The sequence below is a fragment of the Schistocerca gregaria genome, chromosome 2 (assembly GCF_023897955.1).
Source record: "Schistocerca gregaria isolate iqSchGreg1 chromosome 2, iqSchGreg1.2, whole genome shotgun sequence".
In the NCBI taxonomy this organism is placed as follows: domain Eukaryota; kingdom Metazoa; phylum Arthropoda; class Insecta; order Orthoptera; family Acrididae; genus Schistocerca; species Schistocerca gregaria.
The window spans coordinates 963,444,465-963,469,863 of NC_064921.1; the positions used below are offsets into that span (position 1 = coordinate 963,444,465).

Here is a 25,399-nt window from a genome sequence, read left to right on the forward strand (position 1 = left end):
ATAAACAACGAAAAATGCAAGGAGGTCACAAGGTACCTTTCACCAAATTTTTGACATTGAGACTTTGCCAGACTGGGACTTCTGTTGGCATCAGGCATTGCTCTTTCTGATGGGCATCATGGCAAGACCCCATTGCCCAATTTCATTCACAGAATCAATACTGCTGACACCTCTCGACTACTTCCCAAATGACTTATAAGCTGTAGCATCCGGATTTATTAAAAATACACATATAAAAAAAAAAAAAAAAATTGCTTCACCTCGGTTTCGAGAGTTCCAGAGCCTGTACAGAAAATTGGAATAGAGATCAACATAAACATCATTTCTGCTGTTTTTATTGCTCATGACAACTACAAACTGCATGTTGTACAACCATATAGTGAGACCTTCAGAGATGGTGGTCCAGATTGCTGTACACACTGGTACCTCTAATACCCAGTAACATGTCCTCTTGCATTGATGTACGCCTGTATTCATCATTACATACTATCCACAAGTTCATCAAGGCACTGTTGGTCCAGACTGACACACTCCTCAATGGCGATTCGGCATAGATCCCTCAGAGTGATTGGTGGGTCACGTTGTCCATAAACAGCCCTTTTCAATGTATCCCAGGCATGTTTGATAGGGTTCATGTCTGGAGAACATGCTGGCCGCTCTGGTTGAGCGATGTCATTATCCTGAAGGAAGTCATACACAAGATGTGCATGATGGGGGCACGAATTGTCTCCATGAAGATGGATGCCTCATCAATATGCTGCCGCTATGGGTGCACTATCGGAGGATGGCATTCACATATTGTACAAGCAACCTCCACCTATCTGCACTCGCTAGACAGTGTGTCTAAGACATTCAGCCTGACCAGGTTGCCTCCAAACACGTCTCCTAGGATTGTCTGATTGGAGGCATATGCGACACTCATTGGTGAAGAGCATTATGTCAATCCTGAGTGGTCCATTTGGCATGTTTGTGGGACCACCTGTACCATGCTACATGGTGTCGTGGTTGCAAAGATGGACCTCGCCATGGATGTCGGGAGTGAAGTTACACATCATGCAGCCTATTTCGCACTGTTTGAGTTGTAACACGACATCCTGTGGGTGCACGAAAAGCATTATTCCACATGGTGGCATTGCTGCCAGGGCTCCTCTGAGCCATAATTCTTATGTGGCGGTCATCCACTGCAGTAGTAGTCCTCTGGTGGCCTGAGCAAGGCATGTCATCAGCAGTTCCTGTCTCTCTGTATCTCCTCCATGTCCGAACAACATTGCTTTGGTTCACTCCAAGACATCTGGACACTTCCATTGTTGAGAGCCCTTTCTGGCACAAAGTAACAATGTGGGCATGATCAAACTGTGTTACTGACCGTCTAGGCATGGTTGACCTACAGACAACATGAGCCGTGTAACTCCTTCCTGGTGGAATGACTGGAACTGATCGGCTGTTGGATCCCCTCTGTCTGATAGGCAGTGCTCATGCATGATTGTTCACATCTTTGGGCAGGTTTATTGACCTCTCTGAGCAGTCAAAGGGACTGTGACTGCGATACAATATCCACAGTCAGCATCTATCTTCAGGAGTTCTGGGAACTGGTATGATGCAAAACATTTTTTGATGTGTGTAGTATGCAGGAATTAACTATAGATGTATAGTTACGGTTCAGTTTGACACAGCACTGAATCCAGCTCAATCAGATTTGTTTTAAATTTGGTGCATTCAGTAATCCATATAAGAAATGGAAAACTACAAATTTGCAAATGACAGTTGTGAAGTAGGGTACAGGTCTGCAAAATGTGTGAATTGTGAAAGCTTCATGTGTCTGTCTCAACATAAATAACTATAATTCTGGTTCTAATCCAGATACAGCAACAAAACTTGTATGATTAAAAAATGAGTGATTAGAGCTTAATGCTGATATGCGATATGGTGAGTTTCTAAGACTCGCCACATTCAGGGTCATTGACCTTGACCATGAATATATCAAAACATCCCACTTTCAAAACACACACACGCACACACACACACACACACACACACACACACACACACACACACACACACACACACAGCTATCTGTTTCTTTTTTTCCAGAACAGCAGACAGTAGCACTCACTATTATGCTAACAAATTGGTGAAAATTTCCTGCTGTGAAGAGCCAATCAGAGGTACTTTCATTTTAACCTGTTGTCATTAGCTTGTTTCATGGGAGTGGATTGTTTACTCAAACTACAGTATACATGTGCTGGGAAGTAGTACTGTATTTAGTTGTAGTTTGTAAAAAATGGATTTCAAGCCAAAATTGTACTGTTGTACTTCATTTAAAGAAGATCATCATGCTAGGGTACAGAAGAATCTGAGGAATGTTCAGGAGTAAACAAGTCTCCTGATATACTGACAGGTGGGAAATTTGCAGCAAATATCAGAAAACCTGTTAATTCCTGCAGGTGTTGCCTTAGCTGTGCTAGGTATTTTGAGAGACGACATTAAGTGCAGATGAAATAGCATAGGATCTGGCACTGGATTCTTTAAATACTAGCCAGGTGAATATACCTTGAAGAAAAATTGACCTCAGCATGAGAAAATCACCAAAAACTGAAAAATGTTGCCTTAATGTTGGAGCTTATATACATGACACAACTGGAAAAAGATGAGTGAAAAAAATGGAGAAAGAGGAACCACAGTCCAGCAAAAAGACAGGTTTCACAATACAAATTTTGACAGTACTTTCAAAGAGCTGCTGTATGACGAGAAACATGAAAGAATTTTCCCCTTCGGATTCCATAGCGTGAAGAGCAAGGAGTTAGCAGCAGAATATGGTATATCAGTGACAAAAAATCCAAAGCCAGGTAAGACAAGCTCTGAAAGAAAATCATTGAGCTACATGATTTTTACTGTGATCATAATGTGAGCCTTGTGACGCCAGGAAGAAAATCAAGTTTAGCGCACATAAGCAAAAGCAGCTAGGATTGCGCAATCTTAAGGAATTGTAAGCATATTTCAAAGACACATTCCCAGATGTGAATACTGTATTCTTTAGTGGGCATTGGAGAGTCAGTGATTGCTATTTGTAAAGAACTGCTGTTAAGAGACACATGGATTTGTTGCAAGTATGAGTGCCATTTATTGGTGAGTTGCTTATGTCTTACAAAATTATGAAGAAACAGATGAAGTACAGACCGTCTCCTTCACTTATGCTTCCTACAATACCAGACACTTGTGTTATCAGGAGATGTGATATTCCTACAAGAATGGCACCAGTGACACAAACTCGGAGGTCATACTCGTTCCCTGCATCAGACCTGGTGAACATCAACAATGTAATTATTATAGACTTGTGAAATAAGATGTAACCACTTTTTATTCCCTTTTCAGTGAAGCTATACTGTAAATGATTAATAATACCACTAAAATTATATAAACTATATTTCTGTACATTACTTCTGAGTTATATTATTTAATAATTTGTATTACATATTTACGTGCTACCTTCTGCATTTTGATAGTGTACTGATATAGAAAAAATAAACTTTTGGGTGTGATCAGTTAGTGTGCCATCCTGATACATTCCATGTTTACAGCAGCATATTGGAGATGTTTTTAAAAAAATAAAGGTCAAAGTTTAAGATCAACGATGCTGAACGAAAAAATTCCTAGAAACCAACCTTGTTGCATGTCAATGTAAAGCTCTACTCTTTGGCTTTTCAAAGATACCAGCTGCATTGCTGTATCTCATTCACATACAAAATTATAGTCATGTATGTTGAGACAAACATGTAAATTTCACCCAATGTCCAAACTTTGCAGACCTGTAACATTCTTCACAATGCTCATATACCTTTGGTAACTGGTCGATTTCCATCCCTTATCTGGATCGTTAGATGCACCAAATTTGAAAGAAATCTGATATGATCAGTTTGCAAATGTTACTTTTCTGCATTGAGTTGACAAACTGCCCAAATGATATTTGTTGTAATTTTAAATAGTTCTCACATTACAATATCCCAATTGTTAGTTTGCTGGTTTTAAGTCTTGCACATTCCAAAGTAACTTAATTTTACTAAGGTGGTGGTTCAGTGGGTCTTTAAATGCCAAACAGATTCTACTGTTCTCTCAAACAACTGTGTGTAGCTCTCTTGTATACCTTGGTGTTTAGATTCAAGAGATTCATCTTCCAAGCTTCTGAATTTAGATTTTGTGACACCATTCTGCCAACCATTCTTACTTAGGAGTTTATGCCCTCGTCAGCTTTTGAAATACTCAGCACAATGGCAAAATTGATATTTGAATACTGTACAGAACAGTTCCTCTATCCATACGAATTTCAAATCAGTGCTTGTTGTCCAGTGGGGATCTGTATACTTTAACACAATAAATGATCATGCAAAGCCTTTAATAGTGGTAGCTGCATTTGGGCATTGAAATCAATCAATGGTAACAGGTGAAAATTTGTGCCAGCCCAGTACTCAAACTCAGATTTCCCACTTAACCTGAGTGGTCGCATGAACCTTATCTGAAAAGTAGGGTAGCTCATGGTGCATGAGTAGCCAGACTGTATTCGTTCAATATTTGAGAATGAGAGAAGTTACTGATTTGCAACAAATTTTACATAAAACTTTTTCTTACTGCCTCCCCCCTAACCCAAATTAATGAAAGGAATGAAGTTTATTGCTTACTACATGTTTGCTGTTCATGCAGTACAGTATTCATGTATACCATTGAATGTACCAGCTAAATTATATCATTGTATGACAGACAATTCAGGAGATAAGACATCATAAATACTAGGGTGTGTCAAAAACTACTGCATCACGCATACTGTTGTTCGCAACAAATTTTGCAGACAGTATCCATATATTCCACTGGATGTAGCTATAAAAATATATCATCGTATGACATGTTGTCCAGGAGATATGATGTCAGAAATTGAGACACATGAAAACTGCTGCATTATGCGTAATGTTTTAACTTATTACTGCTTTGCTACTAACGCTGTTCATAATACGTTTCACAGACAGCATCCATCTATACCAGTGGATATATGTGCAAAATTGCATAATTTTAAGATACATAGTTGTGGAGATACGACACCATAAACATTGAACTGCATGATAACGAAGCTGGATGGTGATTTTGATACAAATAAGGTGAAAGATGTGTAAAAATTTGTTACATATATGAGAAAGTTCTTACGTGGGCAAAGCCTAGGGTAGAAAGCTCCTCATAAACCCCTTGTCTAATTTCTGCCAATTTTGGTACACATATTACTTACTATCTGAAAGAAATATTGTGAAGGTAAGACCAAGCAACTGCACATATGAGTGAGGGTGATTATGAGAGAGAGAGAGAGAGAGAGAGAGAGAGAGAGAGAGAGAGAGAGAGAGAGAGGGGGGGGGGGGAAGGAGGAGCTGGGCAGATAAGGGGGGGGGGGAGGAGGGGATGGACACAGATAGGTTGGAGGAGGAGTTGTCCTGGAAGACAGGTAGGAGGAGGAATGGCCAAAGAAAGGGAGAGGGGGAGATGGAGACAGGCAGGAGGGACAGATGGGAATGAGCAAAGAAAGGAAAGAGGAGGAGATGGACAGAGAGAGAGGAGAAGATGGACCGTGAGAGGAGGGAGGAGCAGGTAGGCAGAGAGGAGCAGGAGCATATGGACAGGGAGTGGGAGAGGGTGAAGGAAGTGGACAGGGAGAGAGGGGTGGGGGGGGGGGCTGGAGGAGATGGATAGAAAGAGAGGGAGAAGCATACAATGGACTAATAGAAGATTGAAATAATACATACTTGGGCAATGCTGGGTGTTCAGCTAGTGTATATATGTAATAGATCTATAATTAATATGGTACTGGAAATTTCTGGTAAAATGTAATTGGCTTAGGAGTAAAAATAACAATTCACTGAATGGTAGAGGCATTGACAGGCACATAAGCAAGATTCAGAACTTTGCTATCTCTGGCATGAATCCTTTATCGATCTCTCTCTCGTCTAGTTGGAAACAGAATAATGATATTCATTTGCTCTGAAACAATTAACAATTTTGATAATGATTTGAAGAGACAACTTAAAATTTTTTTGTGTCAGTGGTATCAGATTTGAAATGACCATTGATGTATGTCATGTTCTCATAAATAATGTGACATTACTATATTTGTGACATTGTAGGTCAGTGCTATTGTTTATTTCTAATATGTAGTGTTCTTTTTCAGTTGTCTTGTTTGAACCAACTAAAGAAATGACTCAGAATGATCAAAACATCTTTGCCTTACATCATATGGCTTAAGATAGCGCAGCATACACAGTGAAGCAGTTTCTGCATGTAGGTAAAAGCAATTAAGTTAATCAGATCTTTTTTCCCCTCTCTCTCTCTCTTTCTCTCTTTCACTCACTCTCACATCATGTGTTATATCTGTGAAAGAACAGTGCAGAAATAATAACTTCTCACTTCTTGTGGGGACTGTTGGGAGTGTGGGGGCAGCAGATGTCTGTTGACTTCAGGCAGGTACTGAATTGTTTATAGCCAGTCTTATTAGCAGATACCATTGTAGTAGCCACTTGGATGCAGTGTTTATCCCACTGTGCATTTCCTTGGTTAGTATATTATTTTACAGGTTAGTTCTTACAAACAAGTAAAAACAGCTACCAGTAATTGTTAATGATGGTATTTATTAAGAACAAATAATAACAACAGTTATGATTTTAATTGCCTTATGCTGTACATGAGATGTTGGCTATTTTTCATGGTGACAGCAGTTCTTTAGAGTGGCGATGTAATTGAAAATCCAGTGTCAGTTTATACTTTATGCCATAAACTGATGCAGGATTTTTCGATGGGGCCACCACCGTAATGAAAAACTGCCGAAGTCCCATGTACAGCATAAGGTGAACATAAATAGCCATCTGACAATCAACCCATTGATTTGAAATGAGTAATATCATTATTTGTTCTTAGGCATTAACAGTGGCTGATCACAGGTTTTTACATTTTTGTAAGAATTAGCCTGTATTTTTACAAAGCCACAATCCCACCAAACTCAATTATTGACAAAATATGAGGGTTGAAACTTTAATAATGGCAACTATTTATTTACAGCTTCTACAAAATAGATACATGTTTCAAAGTTTTACTAACCTTCAAAGTAGCCACCAGCCATTGTGTATAACCCATTGCCAGTGATGTGGAAGTCGTATGATACTCTTAGCAGTGCCAGTTGTGTTGACAGTTCGAGTGGCGTGTTCTGTTGTATGACGAATTTGTAGCAGTTCTAAAGCGAATGCCGTGAAGTGTTTCCTTCAGTTCAGAAACTGAGTTGAACTCACGAGGGCTCAAGTCAGAGGAGTGCAGTAGGTGGTCTAGCATGTAGCAGCCCTATCAGTCAAACAAATCAGTAGCAGCTTGCACTATACATGCTTGAGCATTGTCCTGCAAAATGATGGTCAGGTCCTGCAGAAAGTGTCATCACTTCTGTCTCTAAGCTGGTCGTAGATTGTATTCCAAGAATGAACAGCATAGAGACAGAAGTGATGACACTTTCTGCAGGACCTGAACTCAAGCACATGCAGTGCAAGCTGTTACTGATTTGTTTGACTGATGGGGCTGCTAATTGCAACACCACCCATTGCATTTCCCTGACTTAAAGCCCTCATAAGTTCAACTCGATTTCTAAACTGAAGGAAACACTTGATGGCATTCGCTTCAGAACTGTCGAGCAATAGAGCGCGCTGCTCGAATTGTCAACACAACTGTCACTGCTAAGAGTATCCTACGACTTCCACACTGCTGGTGACTAGTTTGAATGTCAATAAAACTTTGAAACACTTATCTATTTTGTACAAGCTGTAAATAAATAGTTGCCACTATTAAAGTTCCAATCCTCATATCTTTTATTTAATTTAGAAATGGGTGCCAAATCATACTTGGTCCTTCACAGAGGTTGGCATTGCATGTAGAATTAGGTTGAACATTTCGAAATTCTGTGATAGAGAATAAGAACAGCTTGAACTGCTTCACACAATAACCCACACATGGCAAAAATGACCAAATTCTGACACAACTATGAAGTTTTACAGGACTCATCCTGGTGATGTGCTCAAAACTTGTGGTAAATAGTGGCCAGCTGCAGTTTTAATTTTTCTGTTCAATAATCATCTTTTAGGTTTAAATATTGTAAAATGTACATGTTATTACTTCCAAAGCATTTTGTACAACACACAACAGTGCTTCTTTATAGTCTATTTATTTAATCTTACCGTACTTTTAAATACAATGGCTATTCTTAAACTCTCATCCGATTGGCTATAAAAATGTTGTCATTATTTTTCCACACAGTTACCACCCAAATTCAAGAGTTTGTTGTTCCGTGACACCAGCTTCTTTATCCCTTCATCAAAGAATGATCTCACTTGATGCTTCAGCCAGTTACTGACAGCATCCTTGTGCTCATCATCAGTTGTAAGTGCAGAGTAGCCAGCCAGATCTTCCTGTAGGGGAAGTGACAAAAGTCGCTTGTGCCAATTCCAGAGTATAGGGAAAATGTTGAAAAACCTTCCAGCAAAAAGTCATGAGTTGCTAATCATCATGTGTTATTTGTTTGGGATTGACTTTCGGAGTTTCACAAGTCTCTCACTACATCTGCCATGTCACAGCATTCTCTTGTCTTACTCTCATGAAATGTATTGTCAAATGTTGTAAGTGCAGAGTAGCCAGCCAGATCTTCCTGTAGGGGAAGTGACAAAAGTCGCTTGTGCCAATTCCAGAGTATAGGGAAAATGTTGAAAAACCTTCCAGCAAAAAGTCATGAGTTGCTAATCATCATGTGTTATTTGTTTGGGATTGACTTTCGGAGTTTCACAAGTCTCTCACTACATCTGCCATGTCACAGCATTCTCTTGTCTTACTCTCATGAAATGTATTGTCAAATTTCTTTTGTGGTCCCAAAACAGTGTAACCATCATTTTGTGGTTTGACATTACTTGAATTCTTTGAACTTATTGGAAGAATGAGTGTGCATTCACTGTTTGGACTGTTACTTAGTTTCAGAGATCACGTACTGCACTTGTCACAGTTCTGTTCAGAAGTTCCTCATCAAGGCCCATTCTTTCAGATTTGTGAACATTTCGGTACCCATCATGCACAAAACCTATGGTAACCTAACATCTCTGTGACAACATATCAGGTACCATAATTTTCTTTTCTTATTTCTGACTACATAAAGTAGTAGTGATGACAAATATGTCACACTGGCTATTAATGATTTTGGTTCTGTTTACTGGAAAATAGTGGTACGTGATATATTCTGTGAGACTATTATAATGTAATCGGATCAATATTATGGCTTCAGAGGAACCCTCAAGTCTTAATTGCTTTTTGATACAATGACTTTTATATCATGAGGTTTGCAGAGTGCAATGTATTCTCATTAAAACCTGCATGAACTCTGAGTTCTATATTTAATCGTCTATACATTTTAATTTTTATCTTCAAAAGAGAATGCGTAATCATGATATAAGTGGTGATAATTCTTTTAATGTGCTGCTAGCTGCCTGGGCATTATCTCTGACACACAGATGCTGCAGAAAAATACATTTGTTATTTAACCACAAGAACACATAAACAGCCCTCCATTTCTTTTTTTATCTATAATATTTCTTTTGCATCTGACTGTGTATTTCAGTGTTGTTGTTCAATGTATATATTTCTTGAATCTTGGCGAAATTGGAACCAGTTACCGACATGGAAACCATACTGGTAGCGATCATCACAACCTTTTTTGTCTACTGAATCAGAAAACTTTATAATTGATCACAGTAACACTTATTTAATAAAAACTTATGTATTGATCGGCATGGAGCGGAGCCAAGAAAGAATCTGATAATCCCACTACTTCTCTAATACTTCGATTTATGCATAAGGCTACTCATAGAAACAGTCAGAGGTAGTCCTACATGGCACTGGCACTTTTCAACGTACCAAACAAAAACTGATGTCTTCCTTCTTCAGGAGTTGTCTTCTATCCTGCATTAAAAATCTCCCAATGTGACTCTATACAATATTCTACCAGTTATACATGCAACACTATGCCTGACTTGAGAATCAGAACACACTCCTTTTCCTGTCTACCAGTCTATTAACATAAACATATAGAATATGTGTCACCATAAAGCGGTACGACATTATGATTTGGGACAGGATGGGAGGAGGAGGATGTGAAAGGGAAATAGACAAGAGATTGTGATCAGAAGAAAATGGGATCACAAATGTTAGAGAGGGTTGTTCTTGATATCTGTGGGACATATTCAGAAAGTGTACATGGATTTCTTGCACATGCAGTTTGTCAGCATGTTGCACAATCACTTTTGACATGTTCATCAGTGCAACTAGCCTTGAATTTTCTGCACGAATCCCCCACAACTCCATCACTCACAACCCATCCTAATACATAGAACACAATCATCAATTCACCTTGGTGGCACTGGCTCCTCTGGCTTGCAGGAAGCGAATAACAATACTTATGTAGCAACTGAGGTAATGTTGTTGTTGTTGTTGTTGTTGTGGTCTTCAGTCCAGAGACTGGTTTGATGCAGCTCTCCATGCTACTCTATCCTGTGGAAGCTTCTTCATCTCCCAGTACCTACTGCAACCTACATCCTTCTGAATCTGCTTAGTGTATTCATCTCTTGGTCTCCCTCTACGATTTTTGCCCTCCACACTGCCCTCCAATACTAAATTGGTGATCCCTTGATGCCTCAGAACATGTCCTACCAACCCTTCTTCTAGTCAAGTTGTGCCACATACTTCTCTTCTCCCCAACCCTGTTCAACACTTCCTCATTAGTTATGTGATCTACCCATCTAATCTTCAGCATTCTTCTGTAGCACCACATTTCGAAAGCTTCTATTCTCTTCTTGTCCAAACTATTTATCGTCCACGTTTCACTTCCATACATGGCTACACTCCATACAAATACTTTCAGAAATGACTACCTGACACTTAAATCTATACTCTATGTTAACAAATTTCTCTTCTTCAGAAACGCTTTCCTTGCCATTGCCAGTCTACATTTTATATCCTCTCTTCTTCGACCATCATCAGTTATTTTGCTCCCCAAATAGCAAAACTCCTTTACTACTTTAAGTGTCTCATTTACTAATGTAATTCCCTCAGCATCACCCGACGTAATTCGACTACATTCCATTATCCTCGTTTTGCTTTTGTTGATGTTCATGTTATATCCTCCTTTCAAGACACTGTCCATTCCATTCAACTGCTCTTCCAAGTCCTTTGCTGTCTCTGACAGAATTACAATGTCATCGGCGAACCTCAAAGTTTTTATTTCTTCTCCATGGATTTTAATACCTACTCCAAATTTTTCTTTTGTTTCCTTTACCGCTTGCTCAATATACAGATTGAATAACATCGGGGAGAGGCTACAACCCTGTCTCACTCCCTTCCCAACCACTGCTTCCCTTTCATGTCCCTCGACTCTTATAACTGCCATCTGGTTTCTGTACAAATTGTAAATAGCCTTTCGCTCCCTGTATTTTACCCCTGCCACCTTCAGAATTTGAAAGAGAGTATTCCAGTCAACATTGTCAAAAGCTTTCTCTAAGTCTACAAATGCTAGGAACGTAGGTTTGCCTTTCCTTAATCTTTCCTCTAAGATAAGTCGTAAGGTCAGTATTGCCTCATGTGTTCCAGTATTTATGCGGAATGCAAACTGATCTTCCCCGAGGTCGGCTTCTACTAGTTTTTCCATTTGTCTGTAAAGAATTCGTGTTAGTATTTTGCAGCTGTGACTTATTAAACTGATAGTTTGGTAATTTTCACATCTGTCAACACCTGCTTTCTTTGGGATTGGAATTATTATTTCTTCTTGAAGTCTGAGGGTATTTCGCCTGTCTCGTACATCTTGCTCACCAGATGGTAGAGTTTTGTCAGGACTGGCTCTCCCAAGGCTGTCAGTAGTTCTAATGGAATGTTGTCTACTCCTGGGGCCTTGTTTCGACTTAAGTCTTTCAGTGCTCTGTCAAACTCTTCACGCAAAATCGTATCTCCCATTTCATCTTCATCTACATACTCTTCCATTTCCATAATATTGTCCTCAAGTACATCACCCTTGTATAGACCCTCTATATACTCCTTCCACCTTTCTGCTTTCCCTTCTTTGCTTAGTACTGGGTTTCCATCTGAGCTCTTGATGTTCATACAAGTGGTTCTCTTATCTCCAAAGGTCTCTTTAATTTTCCTGTGGGCAGTATCTATCTTACCCCTAGTAAGATAAGCCTCTACATCCTTACATTTGCCCTCTAGCCATCCCTGCTTAGCCATTTTGCATTTCCTGTCGATGTCATTTTTGAGAGGTAATAAAACCATCTATTTCAGTTACCTGCTAGTTACACACTATTGAATGTGACAGACCTGACTGATATAACATGACCTTAAAAGTTTCCTTTTTAAACCACACAGGCATCATGAAGCACAAGCATTTGATTATTTTTAATAGACAGTTGGGGGTTATTTTATGAATATCCCTCATAAATTCAGTGAAAAATGCAGCCTCAACATTCTGAGAAATATTTTTCTTCAAAACCATTCTAAGCAAAGGAATGATGACCTCTATAAAGTTTATAGGATTTTAACAGATGGGTTGTTAAAGTGCTATTTAAGAATCTGACTTACTAAAGTACATTTAACATTAGTATTAGTAAACTTTTGCCAGGTTTGAGGGAGTGGGATGGGAGGGGACTGAAGATGGAGAGATCCTGAGTCAAGGTACATACGTTATGAAAGAACGTAATGTATCTGGATAAGTGCAGGATGAAAGTAAACTAATGTGTGGCAGAGGTTGGCAAACCAAATGTACCACAGGATGGGAAGATTTTAGGTCCAAGACTGGTTTCCTAAGATGAGCAGCTGCATTTCCTGACATCTTTCCAGTGTGATTATTTGAGGCAGACTTGTTCCAACCACACCATTCCTCTCTTGTAATTACTCCATGTGCAAGGTGGGGATTGCATACTTAGGTTTTCAGCACTACTTTTACTAAATATCTGGTTACACTGAGAATACTGTACTAGTTACAGTTTTAATAGTGTATCAGTGTCTTTCATGTGTAAAATGTGGAAAGGAGAGGATGTTTTACTTATTGCCCGTTTTGTAGTATAAAGCACACAACCAGTAGGAAGATGTATTTATTATTTTAAATGATTTTGATTATGTATGATACATGCTTATACCTGTCATTTTTAATCCACTCCTAGTCCAAGGTCTCTTCCAAGTATTAAGAATTTTGGAGTTTTACATGCAAATATGTCCAGCATATTTCTTATTTTGTCCTTGAGAATGAGTGTAAGGAGGAGGAATCGAAAAAGCATTCAATAACTTTGAAAGTAAAATTTTGTCAAATGATTTGACAAAAATCCTAAGAGGTTATGGTCTTACATAAAATCTGTAAGCAATTCAAAATCGTCTACTCGGTCACTCAGTCCCCATAGTGGCACTGAACTGGAAAATGGTAGAGAGAAGGCTGAAATACTGAATTTTCTGTTCAGAAACTGTTTCACAGCAGATGATCATAACAACGATCCTTCATTTCAATTATCATATGAACTTTCTGAAATGGCAGACACTGAAATAACTGATCAAGGAATGGAAGAACAACTAAATTCACTTTGTAGTGCAAAGGCACCTGGACGAGATGAGTTACCTGTAAGATGCTACTTTCTCCCCTTCTAGCAGAAGTTTATCATAGGTTGTTGGAGTAACAAAAGGTACTAGCCACGGGGAAAAAAGTGCAGGTTAGTCCTATTTTCAAGTAGAGTTTTAGGGCAGATGCACATAATTACTGGCCTGTATCATTGATGTTTATCAGTCGTAGAACAATGGAACATATTTTATGTCTGTGTACAGTATTATGACTTTTTGGAGGATGGAAATCTCCTCTATGAAATTCGAAATGGATTCCTCAGACAGAGATGTTACAGAACTCAGCTTGCTCTATTCCACCATGAGATTCGAGGCACAGTGGGCACTGGCACTCACAGTCGGGTTGATGCCATGTTTCTCAACTTCAGAAAGGCATTTGACACTGTCCTGCACTGCCATTTAGTGGAAATAATATGAGCTTACCAAACATCAAAGCAGATTTTTGAGTTGATACAAGACTTCCTTACAGATAGAACTCAACATGTTGCTCTTAACAGAACAAAATCGACCAATGTAAAGTTACTTTCGGAGGTACCCCAAGCAAGCATGATAGGACAGTTACTGTTGACAGTGTATATAAATGTGATCTAGTAGAATGCGTCTTTCAGGCTGTTCACAGATGATGTGGTGGTTTGTAAAGTGGTAACAATGCCAGAAGTTAGTAACAATCTGCAGAAAGACCTACAGTGGTTTGATGAATGGTGCAAGCTCTGGCAGTTGACCCTGAATGTAAATAAATATAACATATTGCACATACATAGGAAAAGAAATCCAGTACTTAGAACTGCACTATTGATGACCAATAGCTGGGCACAGTAACCACTGTAAAATATCTAGGAATATCTATCGAGCTGATCTTAAGTGGAAGGGCACATAAAACAAACTGTAGGAAAAGCAGATGTGAGACAGATTCATAGGAAGAATCTTAAGGAAATGTAATTCATCCACTAAAGAAGTGGTTTACAAGGCACTTGGTCAACCAAGTCTTGAGTATTGTTCATCAATCTGGTACCCTTACCAAGTAGGACTGATAGAAGAGAGAGGAAAGATCCAATGAGGAGCGACATATTTTATTCACGGGTGCAACAGGGAAGGGGTGGGGAGGAGGTCGGTCAGTGATACCAGAAGTACCTTCCGTGACACACTGTCAGGTGGCTCTTGGAGTATTGATGTAGAGTGGATCCATGATGGCTTGAGAACACCACATCTGTTTTCAGTAATGTCACTGAGGGAAAAAACTGCAACCAGTCACACTTAAATAGATCCATTCAACAAGTTTGGATGATTGCAATTTTCTTCCTCATTGATGTCCTATGTTGTGTTCCCTTCTTCAAACAAATGCATTTATATGAATCCATCATAGTACCAATAACAAGCTATGAGAGTGAGTGCTGGTAACTCACAGAAAGAAGTAAAAAGAGACTTCGAAATGGACCACTTCAGAAGAGCATGTAGAATTTCCTGAGGATGGCCACATAAGAAATGAGAAAATAAGAGAAAGGATGCAGACTCGTTATACGAGAGTGGTTTGAAAAGTTCTCAGAATGGAATAGAAAAAAAGTACTTACATCACTGAAACTTTTTTTATTTCTCAATTTAGTCTCCTTGTAGGTTAATGCCCTTGGTTCAACGATGTTCCTGTGCCTAGATCCCATCTGGAAAATGAGTTTTCTCCAGGCCTGCAAAATAGTTGTCAACTCCGGCTATCAGTTCTTCATTTGAAGTGAGTCTTCACCCACCAAGAAAAATTTTGTTTTGGTAAGAGATGGAAGTCTGACAGGGCCATATTAGGTGAATAAGGCAGGTGTGGCAACAATTCATACCTTTCTTCGTTAATTTTGCCACGGCGACGGCACATGGGTGTGGGCGCACACTGTCTTGATGGAAGATTACTTTTTTCCTTGCTAAACCTGGCCTTTTTTGTGTATCTTTTGTTGCAATAGTATTCTCCAGTAATTGTTTGCCCAGCGGGGATTTAATCTACAAACACAATCCCCTTCACATCCCACAACACTGATGCCATGTTCCCGCCAAAGAAATTGTCTTTGCTTTATTTGGTGGTGGAGAATCAGCATGTTTCCACTGCTTTGACTGTTGTTTTGTCTCTGGGGTATAGTAGTGCACCCAAGTTTCATCTGTGGTCACAAACTGGGGCAAAAAATCTTGTTCGTTTCTCCTGAAACGGGCTAGACATTGTTCTGATATGTCCATTCTCACGTGTTTTTGATCCAGCATCAAGAGTTCACACACCCATCTTGCAGATAATTTTTTCATTTCTAATTCTTCAGGTAAAATGTTATACATCCTTTAAGATGACATCTGGCAAGCAGAGCCTCCATGACCATTTTGTGCACTTCTGCAATGATTTCTTGAGAAGTGACACATCTTAGCCAACCACTGCATGGATCAGCATCCAAGCTCTCCCAACCAAATTTAAATTCATTTGTCCACATGGCAACAGTTGAATATGAAGGAGCAGAATCCCTCAGTGTATTCTGAAAATTGGCGTGAATGTCCTTTGCTTTGTAACCTTTTTTTTTTTATGAAGTACTTAATCACTGCTCAAATCTCGATTTTTTCCATCTTTGCTAATCACTACGCAGGAACAACAATAGAGCCATGTCATTGCCACAGCTCTCTTCCAAGAGCACTGACATGGCACGTGTTTACAGGCAACAGTCCAATGATTATCACATGAACAACTTCAAACCATACTCGTACTATTGTGGATAGAAAAGAAGAAAGACAGCAAGCATGGTAGAGCATGTAAGGAAGAATGAATAAAGACAGATGACCCCAAGAGAATACTTTCATGGCAACCACCTGGAAGGAGAAGAAGAGGAAGACCACAGAAAGTGTGGTTAAGGAGTATCTAAGAAACAATGGAGAGATGTGGAGTAAAAGAGTATGAGGAAGCATGGCAAGGTTGAGGCATTTGGCAGTGGATGCAGGTGTGGCAACAGCTGTGGGACACCTGCCTCCCCCCGCCCCCTCCCCTCCCGCATCCTTCTTCATACTGGTTATATTGTATCCAAACCAGTATGTATTGTGATGTCCGGAACATCTATACATTATTGCTCTATTTTGTAACTACCTAATTAATGTTACAAATGTTTTTTTTTCTTTTCAGTGCTTTGTGCAGCATAAAGGAACTGTGACATCGACAGTGCTTCATATTGTATGAAGTAGTGTGTGTTTGTGTATATTACATACAGTAAACTCTTGAACATATTTTTTTATAATAAAAGCATACATTTCACATGAAAAGAAATGTTGAAAATGTATTATTTTCAGAAGTTACAGTTAAAAACAAGCTGGGAAATGCAATCCTACAAAAAGAGACATACTCTTAACGTAGTACACGAATTTACTAGGACACACTGTTCAAAATCAATATATCACTTTGCATCTGTCTAGTACACAAAGCTAAGCATATGTCTATATCCTACCACTGTCTCAGATTTTGAGAAAAATGTGTGGGACTGCAAATGGAGTGTCAGTACAGTGTAAGGACTTTACACAGCAGACAATTTGGAAGCCTTGTGCATTATGTAGGCAGATAAACAAGAAGTTGAACATTGTAGTTCAACTTTTGAATTTGCACTCTAATTGTACAAAAGACTGATAAATGCAGATCCTTAAACAGATGGTCTTTATTTTACACACAGTGTCACAGCATTAAAATGAGAATGAAAATTCAGAACCTAAACTATGTTGTTGAATTTCTAATTTATGTGCTTATCGAACACTCAACACATTATCATGATGATTGCTTGTCTTTACTCAAATGAATTTTTATATTCCAACAAGGATTTTCCATTACTGTTTTAATGCTAGCATATTGCAAAACCTTGAAATGCAATGGTACCCCTATCACGTATTCTCATTGTGCAGATTAATACCTGACATCTGTTTATGGTTGAATGCTTTCCTCAAAAACTAATCTCAGCATTCTGTGAGTGTCAGTCAGAACAAGATGTTCTTGTGATTGTTTAACATGAACTGAGAGATACAACTGGCTGTCTTTCAGAGATGTTATTTGCTGTTGGAATGCTGGGAAGTGAACCCCGCAAAAATTTACCGTCAACTAAAGGAAGTGTATAATGATAGAGTAATGTATGAACAAAAGTAGAGAATGATGTGAAACATTAAACAAATAAAAGGAAACTCTGAAAACAATTTGCAGCATGTTTATTTTGAATAAGACTAGCAAACTTTTTACTGAGCATCAAACAGAGGTAAAGCAGCAGTCTGAAAATGAAATATAGCAACATATTTTAATTACATGCCTCAGGGCATGAAACATATGCTATCTCTTATTCTGTATCACTCATGTCACTGAGCTCCCACACCTGAAACAGAAAGCAAGTAGGATGTCAGTCTTTATTGCCATATGTTGTGGAGTAACTGTGACCTTACACTAGAACATTAATCAGAGGATATTTTTTTAAATATTTTCCCTATGACAAAAGTAATACAAAAATTCATAAAAACTGTAGGAAATAAAATGTAGAACTTTTGTGTATTCAAATGTAAAATCTAGTCCGTGACATTGAAAATTACAGTGAACTCTTTATCTTTTATTCCCTCAAAAATTAGTATGTCAGTCAGTACATGGCTGATAATCAACTAACTTAAAATACAAGGGGAATATATTTATTTATTTATTTATGCATTTATTTTACCTGGCAAGATTAGGGCCTTCAGGCCCTCTCTTACACCTAACCAGGCATACTCAGATTGAACGAGTTACAGTTTCTATTTAACATTAAGGACATATAGCCTATTATGCAGTATTGATGTTAAAGAAAAAAATAGATATTATAACAGTAGTACAATGATAATTATAACAATCAATAATAATAATAATAATAATAATAATAATAATAATAATAATAATAATAATGACTATGTATATGAAAGTAAACATACTTTTCTTTTCTGAATGTCAGTCCCATTGTTAGTTGGGAATTTTCTCGTTATGTTCTTGCAGCTTGTGAGTTATTCTCATCGAGCAGAGACATAAGACGATAGAATGGGGTGAAAGAGATATATAAGAGGTTGATAGGTTAGAGGAAGAGAAATAGAACAGTAAAATTCGAAGCTGTGATGGGGAGGAGAAAGAAAGAGATGGGAGGGGCACAAGAATGGTGGCTATACCGTCCCTAATATGTAAGTTTTGAGTTCCCTCTTGAATGTTGAGTAGTTCTGGATAAGACGCAGATCACAGGGGAGCACGTTCCATAGTCGTATGGCTGAGATGGAGAATGACATGGAGAAAGATTTTGTGTTATGTAAAGGTACAGCCAAGATGATAGACGTATCCGATCTGGTGTTGCGATTGTGGAATGATGATAGGTGTTTAATGTGAGAAGATAAGTATTGGGGGCACCAGTGGCTAAGAAATCGATGAAGTAAGCACATTGTGTGGAGATTGCGTGCCGTATGTGGGCGTATCCAACCTAGCTGGGAGTATGAAGGACTGATATGATCATACAACCCAATATTGCACACGTATCTAACACAAGCATTCATCACTAGCTCGAGGCATCTAGAATTTTCACTATTTGTGCCGTGTTGAACTACATCGCAGTAGTAAAGATTAGGCAAGACTAGTGTTTGGACTAATTTTTGTTTAACATGGGTTGGAAATATTTTTCTAAATTTTTGAATTGCATGTAGGGAGGAGAGCGATTTCCGGCAAGCTGTGACTGTTTGTTCTTCCCAGTTTAGGTGTTCATCCAAGATTATTCCAAGGTCTTTTACTGTTTTTTGGTATGGTAGTTGGGTACCATTGAGGAGTATTTTAGGGACTGTTTCGCGAAAGTACCGGCTGATTAACTTTGGATGAGATATAAGTATGACCTGGGATTTGTTGGGGTTTAGTTTCAGACCTAGGTTCTCCCATCGAGAAACAGAGCAAAGATTTGCGTTCATACTCGCTACTGCGCCAGCTATGTTTTTGGGGCTTGCACTTATGTACAGTTGGATGTCGTCAGCATAAAGATGGTAGTCGCAGGAGTGAATCACTGAAGAAATATCATTAATGTACAGTGAGAAGAGTAGTGGACCAAGGACGGAGCCTTGGGGAACTCCAGAGCGCACGTTTTTCCATGATGACTTTTCCGACCCACAAATGACTTGTTGACTTCTGTTTTTGAGGTAGCTGTCGAACCAGTGTATTGCGCTGTTTGAGAAATTCAGCTGTTTTATTTTAATTAGTAATATATCGAAGTCAACTGTGTCAAAAGCCTTGCTAAAGTCAAGCAGTGTTAGGATAATAGCTTCACGTCTGTCCATAGCATGTTTAATGTCATCAGTTACTTTGATTAATGCGGTTGCTGTACTATGGTGCTTTCGAAAGCCTGACTGATATTCGTCATGGATGTTATGAGTTTATATCATTACCTCTGCATCTTCACTCTTTTGGTGTATTTCTGTGAGGCCTGTGAGATCTTCCAGATGATGAGGATTGTTAAAAGCTGCCATCAAGAAAGCAAATCCTTGCTGCTGATATTCTTGAATCACCTAAAATTTAGGAAATGATCAGAAACTATTGCAGAAGGTACTGGGTGAAAATGACAGAGAGAGAATGTAAAACACACACACACACACACACACACACACAAATGGCTATACAAGATAGTTGTTTCTAAGAAAAGATTTCCACATTCATCTTAACAACAGGCTACACCTGAATGTGGTATGACAGTGGAGGAGAAACCAGATGGTATACATAAAATACCATCCTATGTTTCATAAGTGTAGCCTCTATTCAGAATCCAAAGAATGGATCTGCTGAGTAAGAGCTCTGGGATCTAACGTACATTTGATTATGTTTTCTCGATTGTTCAATCTGTATTATGCTGACAGGCAAGAGAAAACGAGATTTTTCAGGCATACATTATGAGATTCAATTGTGCTTTCTGAATGTGATTTCTGTAAAGGAAGGAGGAGGATTGGGATTTGTGATTCCTTTCCACAATGACAACAATGAGGTCACCGGAAACAGAGCAGAATGTATGGGAGGAAAAGGATAGAGAAGTAAATTTGCTCTGTGACGGAACCATCCACACATTTGCCTAATGCAATTTAAGGATACCACAGAAACACTACATCTGGATGCTGGGTGGGATTTAAACTTCACTCTCGTGTGAATGCATTATCATTGGGCCATCTCAGTCGGTCATATGGGTGCGAACTTTACTAAATAGTCTGTAGAAGAAAACACGACATTAGAATGTAAGTGTGTGTATCACAGTTAACTAAACTCAATAGTTACGTTAAAGACCAATGAACAAACATGACTGCACCAGATTATGAGCTACACAAAACAGTAATACACAAATTCAGATTTGGATGACATTGGGTCTTAAAAGGTGAAATTGACATAAAATAATTAAGGCAAACAAATACATTCATTTCAGTCTTCTGAAGCAAACAACATGCAATACTAGATGGAAATATTCAGTAACATCAGATCCACTGAAACAATTTATTTTAGACATGCTAGGGTAGGTAGGTTTAGAGCAGAAATTCCAGGCCTATCTTAATGCTGCTACTTACAAAGTAATAGCATGACTTCTTAAGTTGATCAATTACATCTAAAACACACAAGATTGTAATTTTAATGAATGTAGACACATCAAAAAAACTTTTGCATCACCTCGGTTCCAAGAGTTCCGGAACCTGTACAGAAAATTGGAATAGAGATCAACATAAACATCATTTCCACCGTTTTTATTGCTCATGAAAACCACAAATTGCATGTTGTACCACCATACAGCGAGATCTTCAGAGGTCATGGTCCAGATTGCTGTTTACACCGGTACCTCTAATACCCAGTAGCACGTCCTCTTGCATTTAAGCATGCCTGTATTCATTGTGGCATACTATCCACAAGTTCATCAAGGCACCGTTGGTCCAGATTGTCACACTCCTCAACAGAGATTAGCTATAGATCCCTCAGAATGGTTAGTGGGTCACGGCATCCATAAACAGCCCTTTTCAGTCTATCCCAGGCATGTTTGATAGGGTTCATGTCTGGAGAACATGCTGGCCACTCTATAGTCGAGCATGTCATTATCCTGAAGAAAGTCATTTACGAGATGTGCACAATGAGGGCGTGAATTGTCGTCCATGCAAAACAGAAGGCAACCTCCACCATGTTGCACTCACTGGACAGTGTGTCCAAGGCATTCAGCCTGACCGGGTTGCCTTCAAACACGTCTCTAATGATTGTCTGGTTGAAGGCATACGTGACACACATTGGTGAAGAGAACATGATGCCAATCCTGAGCGGTCCATTTGGCATGTTGTTGGGCCCATCTGTACCGCTCTGCACGGTTGCAAAGATGGACCTCGCCATGGACATCGAGAGTAAAGTTGCACATCATGCAGCCTATTGCGCACAGTTTGAGTCATAACGTGACGTCCTGTGGTTGCACGAAAAGCATTATTCAACATGGTGGCGTTGCAGTCAGGGTTCCTCTGAGCCATAATTCATAGGTAGCTGTCATCCACTGTAGTAGTAGCCCTTGGGCGGCCTGAGCGAGGCATGTCATCGGCAGTTCCTGTCTCTCTGTATCTCCTCCATGTTCGAACAACATCGCTTTGGTTAACTCCGAGACGCCTGTACATTTCCCTTGTTGAGAGCCCTTCCTGGCACAAAAACAATGCAGACATGATTGAACCACGATATTGACCGTCTAGGCATGGTTGAACTACAGACAACACGAGCCATGTATCTGCTTCCTGCTGGAATGACTGGAACTGATCGGCTGTTGGACCCCCTCCGTCTAATAGGCGCTGCTCATGCATGGTTGTTTACATTGTTGGATGGGTTTAGTGACATCTCTGAACAGTCAAAGGGACTGTGTCTGCAAAACAACTATCTTCAGGAGTTCTGGGAATTGGGGTGATGCAAAACTTTTTTTTGATGCGTGTGTGTATGTATAAATGCCGCCGTCAGTCACAAATAATTTTACATTCAATCATGCATTACTGAAAATAAAGCTAACTGTGACTGTACATATGAATGTTATCTTCATAAATTAATGAAACTCATTACATATACAATGCTTAAAAATGCTAATGAATAAAAAAAAATCCTTTCTCCATTGAGGGTGCATCAAAAAGCACTCTTGTAACCTGAAGCATCATTTTTCCTTGGAGCACCTGGACATAAGGTTTGTGCAAAAAGATAAAAAGTACTATGTGAGTGCACTATACATGTAAGATAGTAAGTTCCTTGTCTGTTAAGGGAGCATTGTAGTTCACAAAACTGCCAAGTGATCTAGTACTTCAGAAAGCCAATTCATAGCTCCATGAAGTAAATGTGTGATTAAGAATGCCAGTTACTTAAAATGAACCTGCAGAGTATCCATACAGGTGAGTCAGATGCCTTGGAGAGGAATTATTCTCCAAGTCCATGTCATCTAAATGGAACTGTTCACTCTGCAGTGTTTCATAATGAAGAGATCCTTATCCTAAGCAGATGTACGTGTGCTGTCAAGTCACCTTATAATGACTACCTCCTAGATGTTAAGAGTGAAGTGCATAATTCACAATGTACATCACATTATCTCCAGTAGCAAAGTAAGTATCTATGAGTACTGACAGACTGCCTGAAACTCTATGCTCAATGCTCTCCTTGACAACAGAAGTTCTGCATCCACACTGGAAAAACAGGCGATCATAGTCTTCCAGACCAAGGAAGGTAGATTTTTGAAAATATGAAGTTTGTAGATTTTTCACGTATATGCGAGTATGCTAATGACAGGATTGTAAACGTTTTGTAAAAATTGCAGAGCTCTATTTACTGTTGTAGAAAGAGGTGAATGTGAGTTTCAAGGAATGTTCAAATGAAAAGGTACAAAATGGTATAACAACAAAACCAGTTGAAATTTGATTATGCTGCTTTGGGATAAAGTACTGTGACATCTAGCAATGCGAAATGTGTCACCACCTCCCCCTAAAAAATTCAAAGCTGTGCCCACAGCAGGCTTGGTGATGCCCACTATCTTTTTCAGCATCCCAGGTCAGATACTCACAGAATTCCTTGAACACAGAAAAACCATTAATGTGGCATGTACTGTCAAATCCTCTGTAGCCTACACAAGTTTGTCAAGAGCAAATGGCGTGTGCTGCCCACAGTGAGAGTGATCCTTCTTCACGATAACGTGTGTCCACATGTCTCCAACTTCACACAAACTTTAATGGCCAAGTTCCAAGTGGGAGCAGTTTGAGTACCTGCCCTACAGTCCAGACATATAACCTCATGACTTCCATGTGCTTTGGTCCATGAAAAAATATCTCAAAAGGACGTTCAACTCGGACAGCAAACTGAAGGACACAATGGAGGACTGACTCTTATCACAGCCACAGGAGTTCTAGGAACAGAGAATCCTCCAGCTTATGAAACAGCGCAATAATTGTGCTCAGCTGTCTGGTGATTGCTTTTGGGTAAGTACCTTTTCTTTTCAACACTCATCATACAATGGCATGTTATTGCCAAATGACTTGATACAACGAAACATCTCTCTGTTCAAATAAACCAGGGAGTTGCTATGGGACTCCTGTTGTAGATGGAAACAGTGTGCAGCCATATTAATGTCAGTCCACTAAAAGCAAATACAGTACTTCCCCAATAATATCCGAACTGTACTGCCGCTGATTGGCAGTGAGTACCCTTCTCCCATAAATCAAATTGTCAGTTTTATATGATAAATGAATGTTGGCATGCCTGAAGAGAGATTCCAGAACAACTAGTCAAACTATTACTGTAAGACTGTAACTAGTGGGAGTAGAATCAAGTTTTGGTGGGCATCACATTCATCTAGGAGGTGGGCTGTCTTATTGATTGTCTTTCGGCAATATAGCATGCCTTGCCAGCTCCTCTCTTGACCTATAAATACTGCTAGAAAATGATGAAGACATCAGATCTATCTGTGGTTCCTAGTTGCCTCATATCCCATACCAACTAACATCTGTAGGTTATCTTGACCATATTGTTTCCCATATGGATCTTCTGCCATACTTCATACAAAGTCTATGCGAAACACTGCTGTAGGTATGGCTCCAGACACATTAAAAACTTTTAGTTGCTCTATGTACAATAAAAACTGCTTTGGAAACTATGCAGCAGTTGTGCCAATGTGCCACAACAATGTAGTCTCAGTCAATAGGTTCCACATCTCTTTCACATAATAGAGCCAAAGGAGACATTAGGCTTCATCTTGATCATCTAACCATTTTTAAGCTATTTTCGACTGTCATGCTGCAGATGTGATGCCATGCTGGAAACAACAGCTGTGACAAAAAACATATTATTAGCGCCCAAATCATTCCAGGAACTCCACCATACTTCAAAGTTGGCAGAACACCGGCTGAATTGTATCCTTCTCCCTGTGTTTCCTACATGTAGTTACTATATTGGCCCGATAATAAGTTGCCACTGGTTGTAAGCTACACCCTTGAATTATGAAGAAGAAATTAAAAAAAAAATCTTTTTCTATAAAATGAGCCACACATTGACAGAAATGAAATATTGTCAGAATTTTACATGAAGTATGTGCTGTAAACATTTGTTCTAACATATGACACGGAACATTGGCACATAACATACTGCTACCATATTTTGTTCTATTCACTCACATCACAACCAGTGCCAGTATTTGCTTCATCACTCTCATTCCCATCATTT

At 39.1% G+C, this 25,399-nt stretch overlaps 2 protein-coding genes across 7 annotated transcripts in view; one reads left to right on the forward strand and one right to left on the reverse strand.

The window, feature by feature from the left end:
• LOC126335451 (nitric oxide-associated protein 1) overlaps positions 1 to 17,874 on the forward strand; it is a 34,855-nt gene extending 16,981 nt beyond the window's left edge. For 4 of the 6 annotated variants that reach the window (XR_007564878.1, XR_007564875.1, XR_007564877.1 and 1 more), the window contains exons 2-3: positions 6,200 to 6,309; positions 16,826 to 17,874. The gene's annotated coding sequence lies outside the window, so the exon portion shown is untranslated. Of the gene's footprint in view, positions 1 to 6,199; positions 6,314 to 16,825 lie in introns of all 6 variants that reach the window. The other 2 variants (XR_007564874.1, XM_049998741.1) reach the window with 2 other exon arrangements.
• The window catches only part of LOC126335452 (ubiquitin-like modifier-activating enzyme ATG7), a 95,581-nt gene continuing 88,051 nt past the window's right edge, over positions 17,870 to 25,399 (reverse strand). Inside the window, exons 12-13 of the mRNA XM_049998742.1 lie at positions 20,104 to 20,223; positions 17,870 to 18,047 (exon numbers count right to left, since the gene is read on the reverse strand). Of these exons, the coding sequence (XP_049854699.1) occupies positions 18,012 to 18,047; positions 20,104 to 20,223 (156 nt within the window). The 3' untranslated portion in view covers positions 17,870 to 18,011. The remainder of the gene's footprint in view (positions 18,048 to 20,103; positions 20,224 to 25,399) is intronic.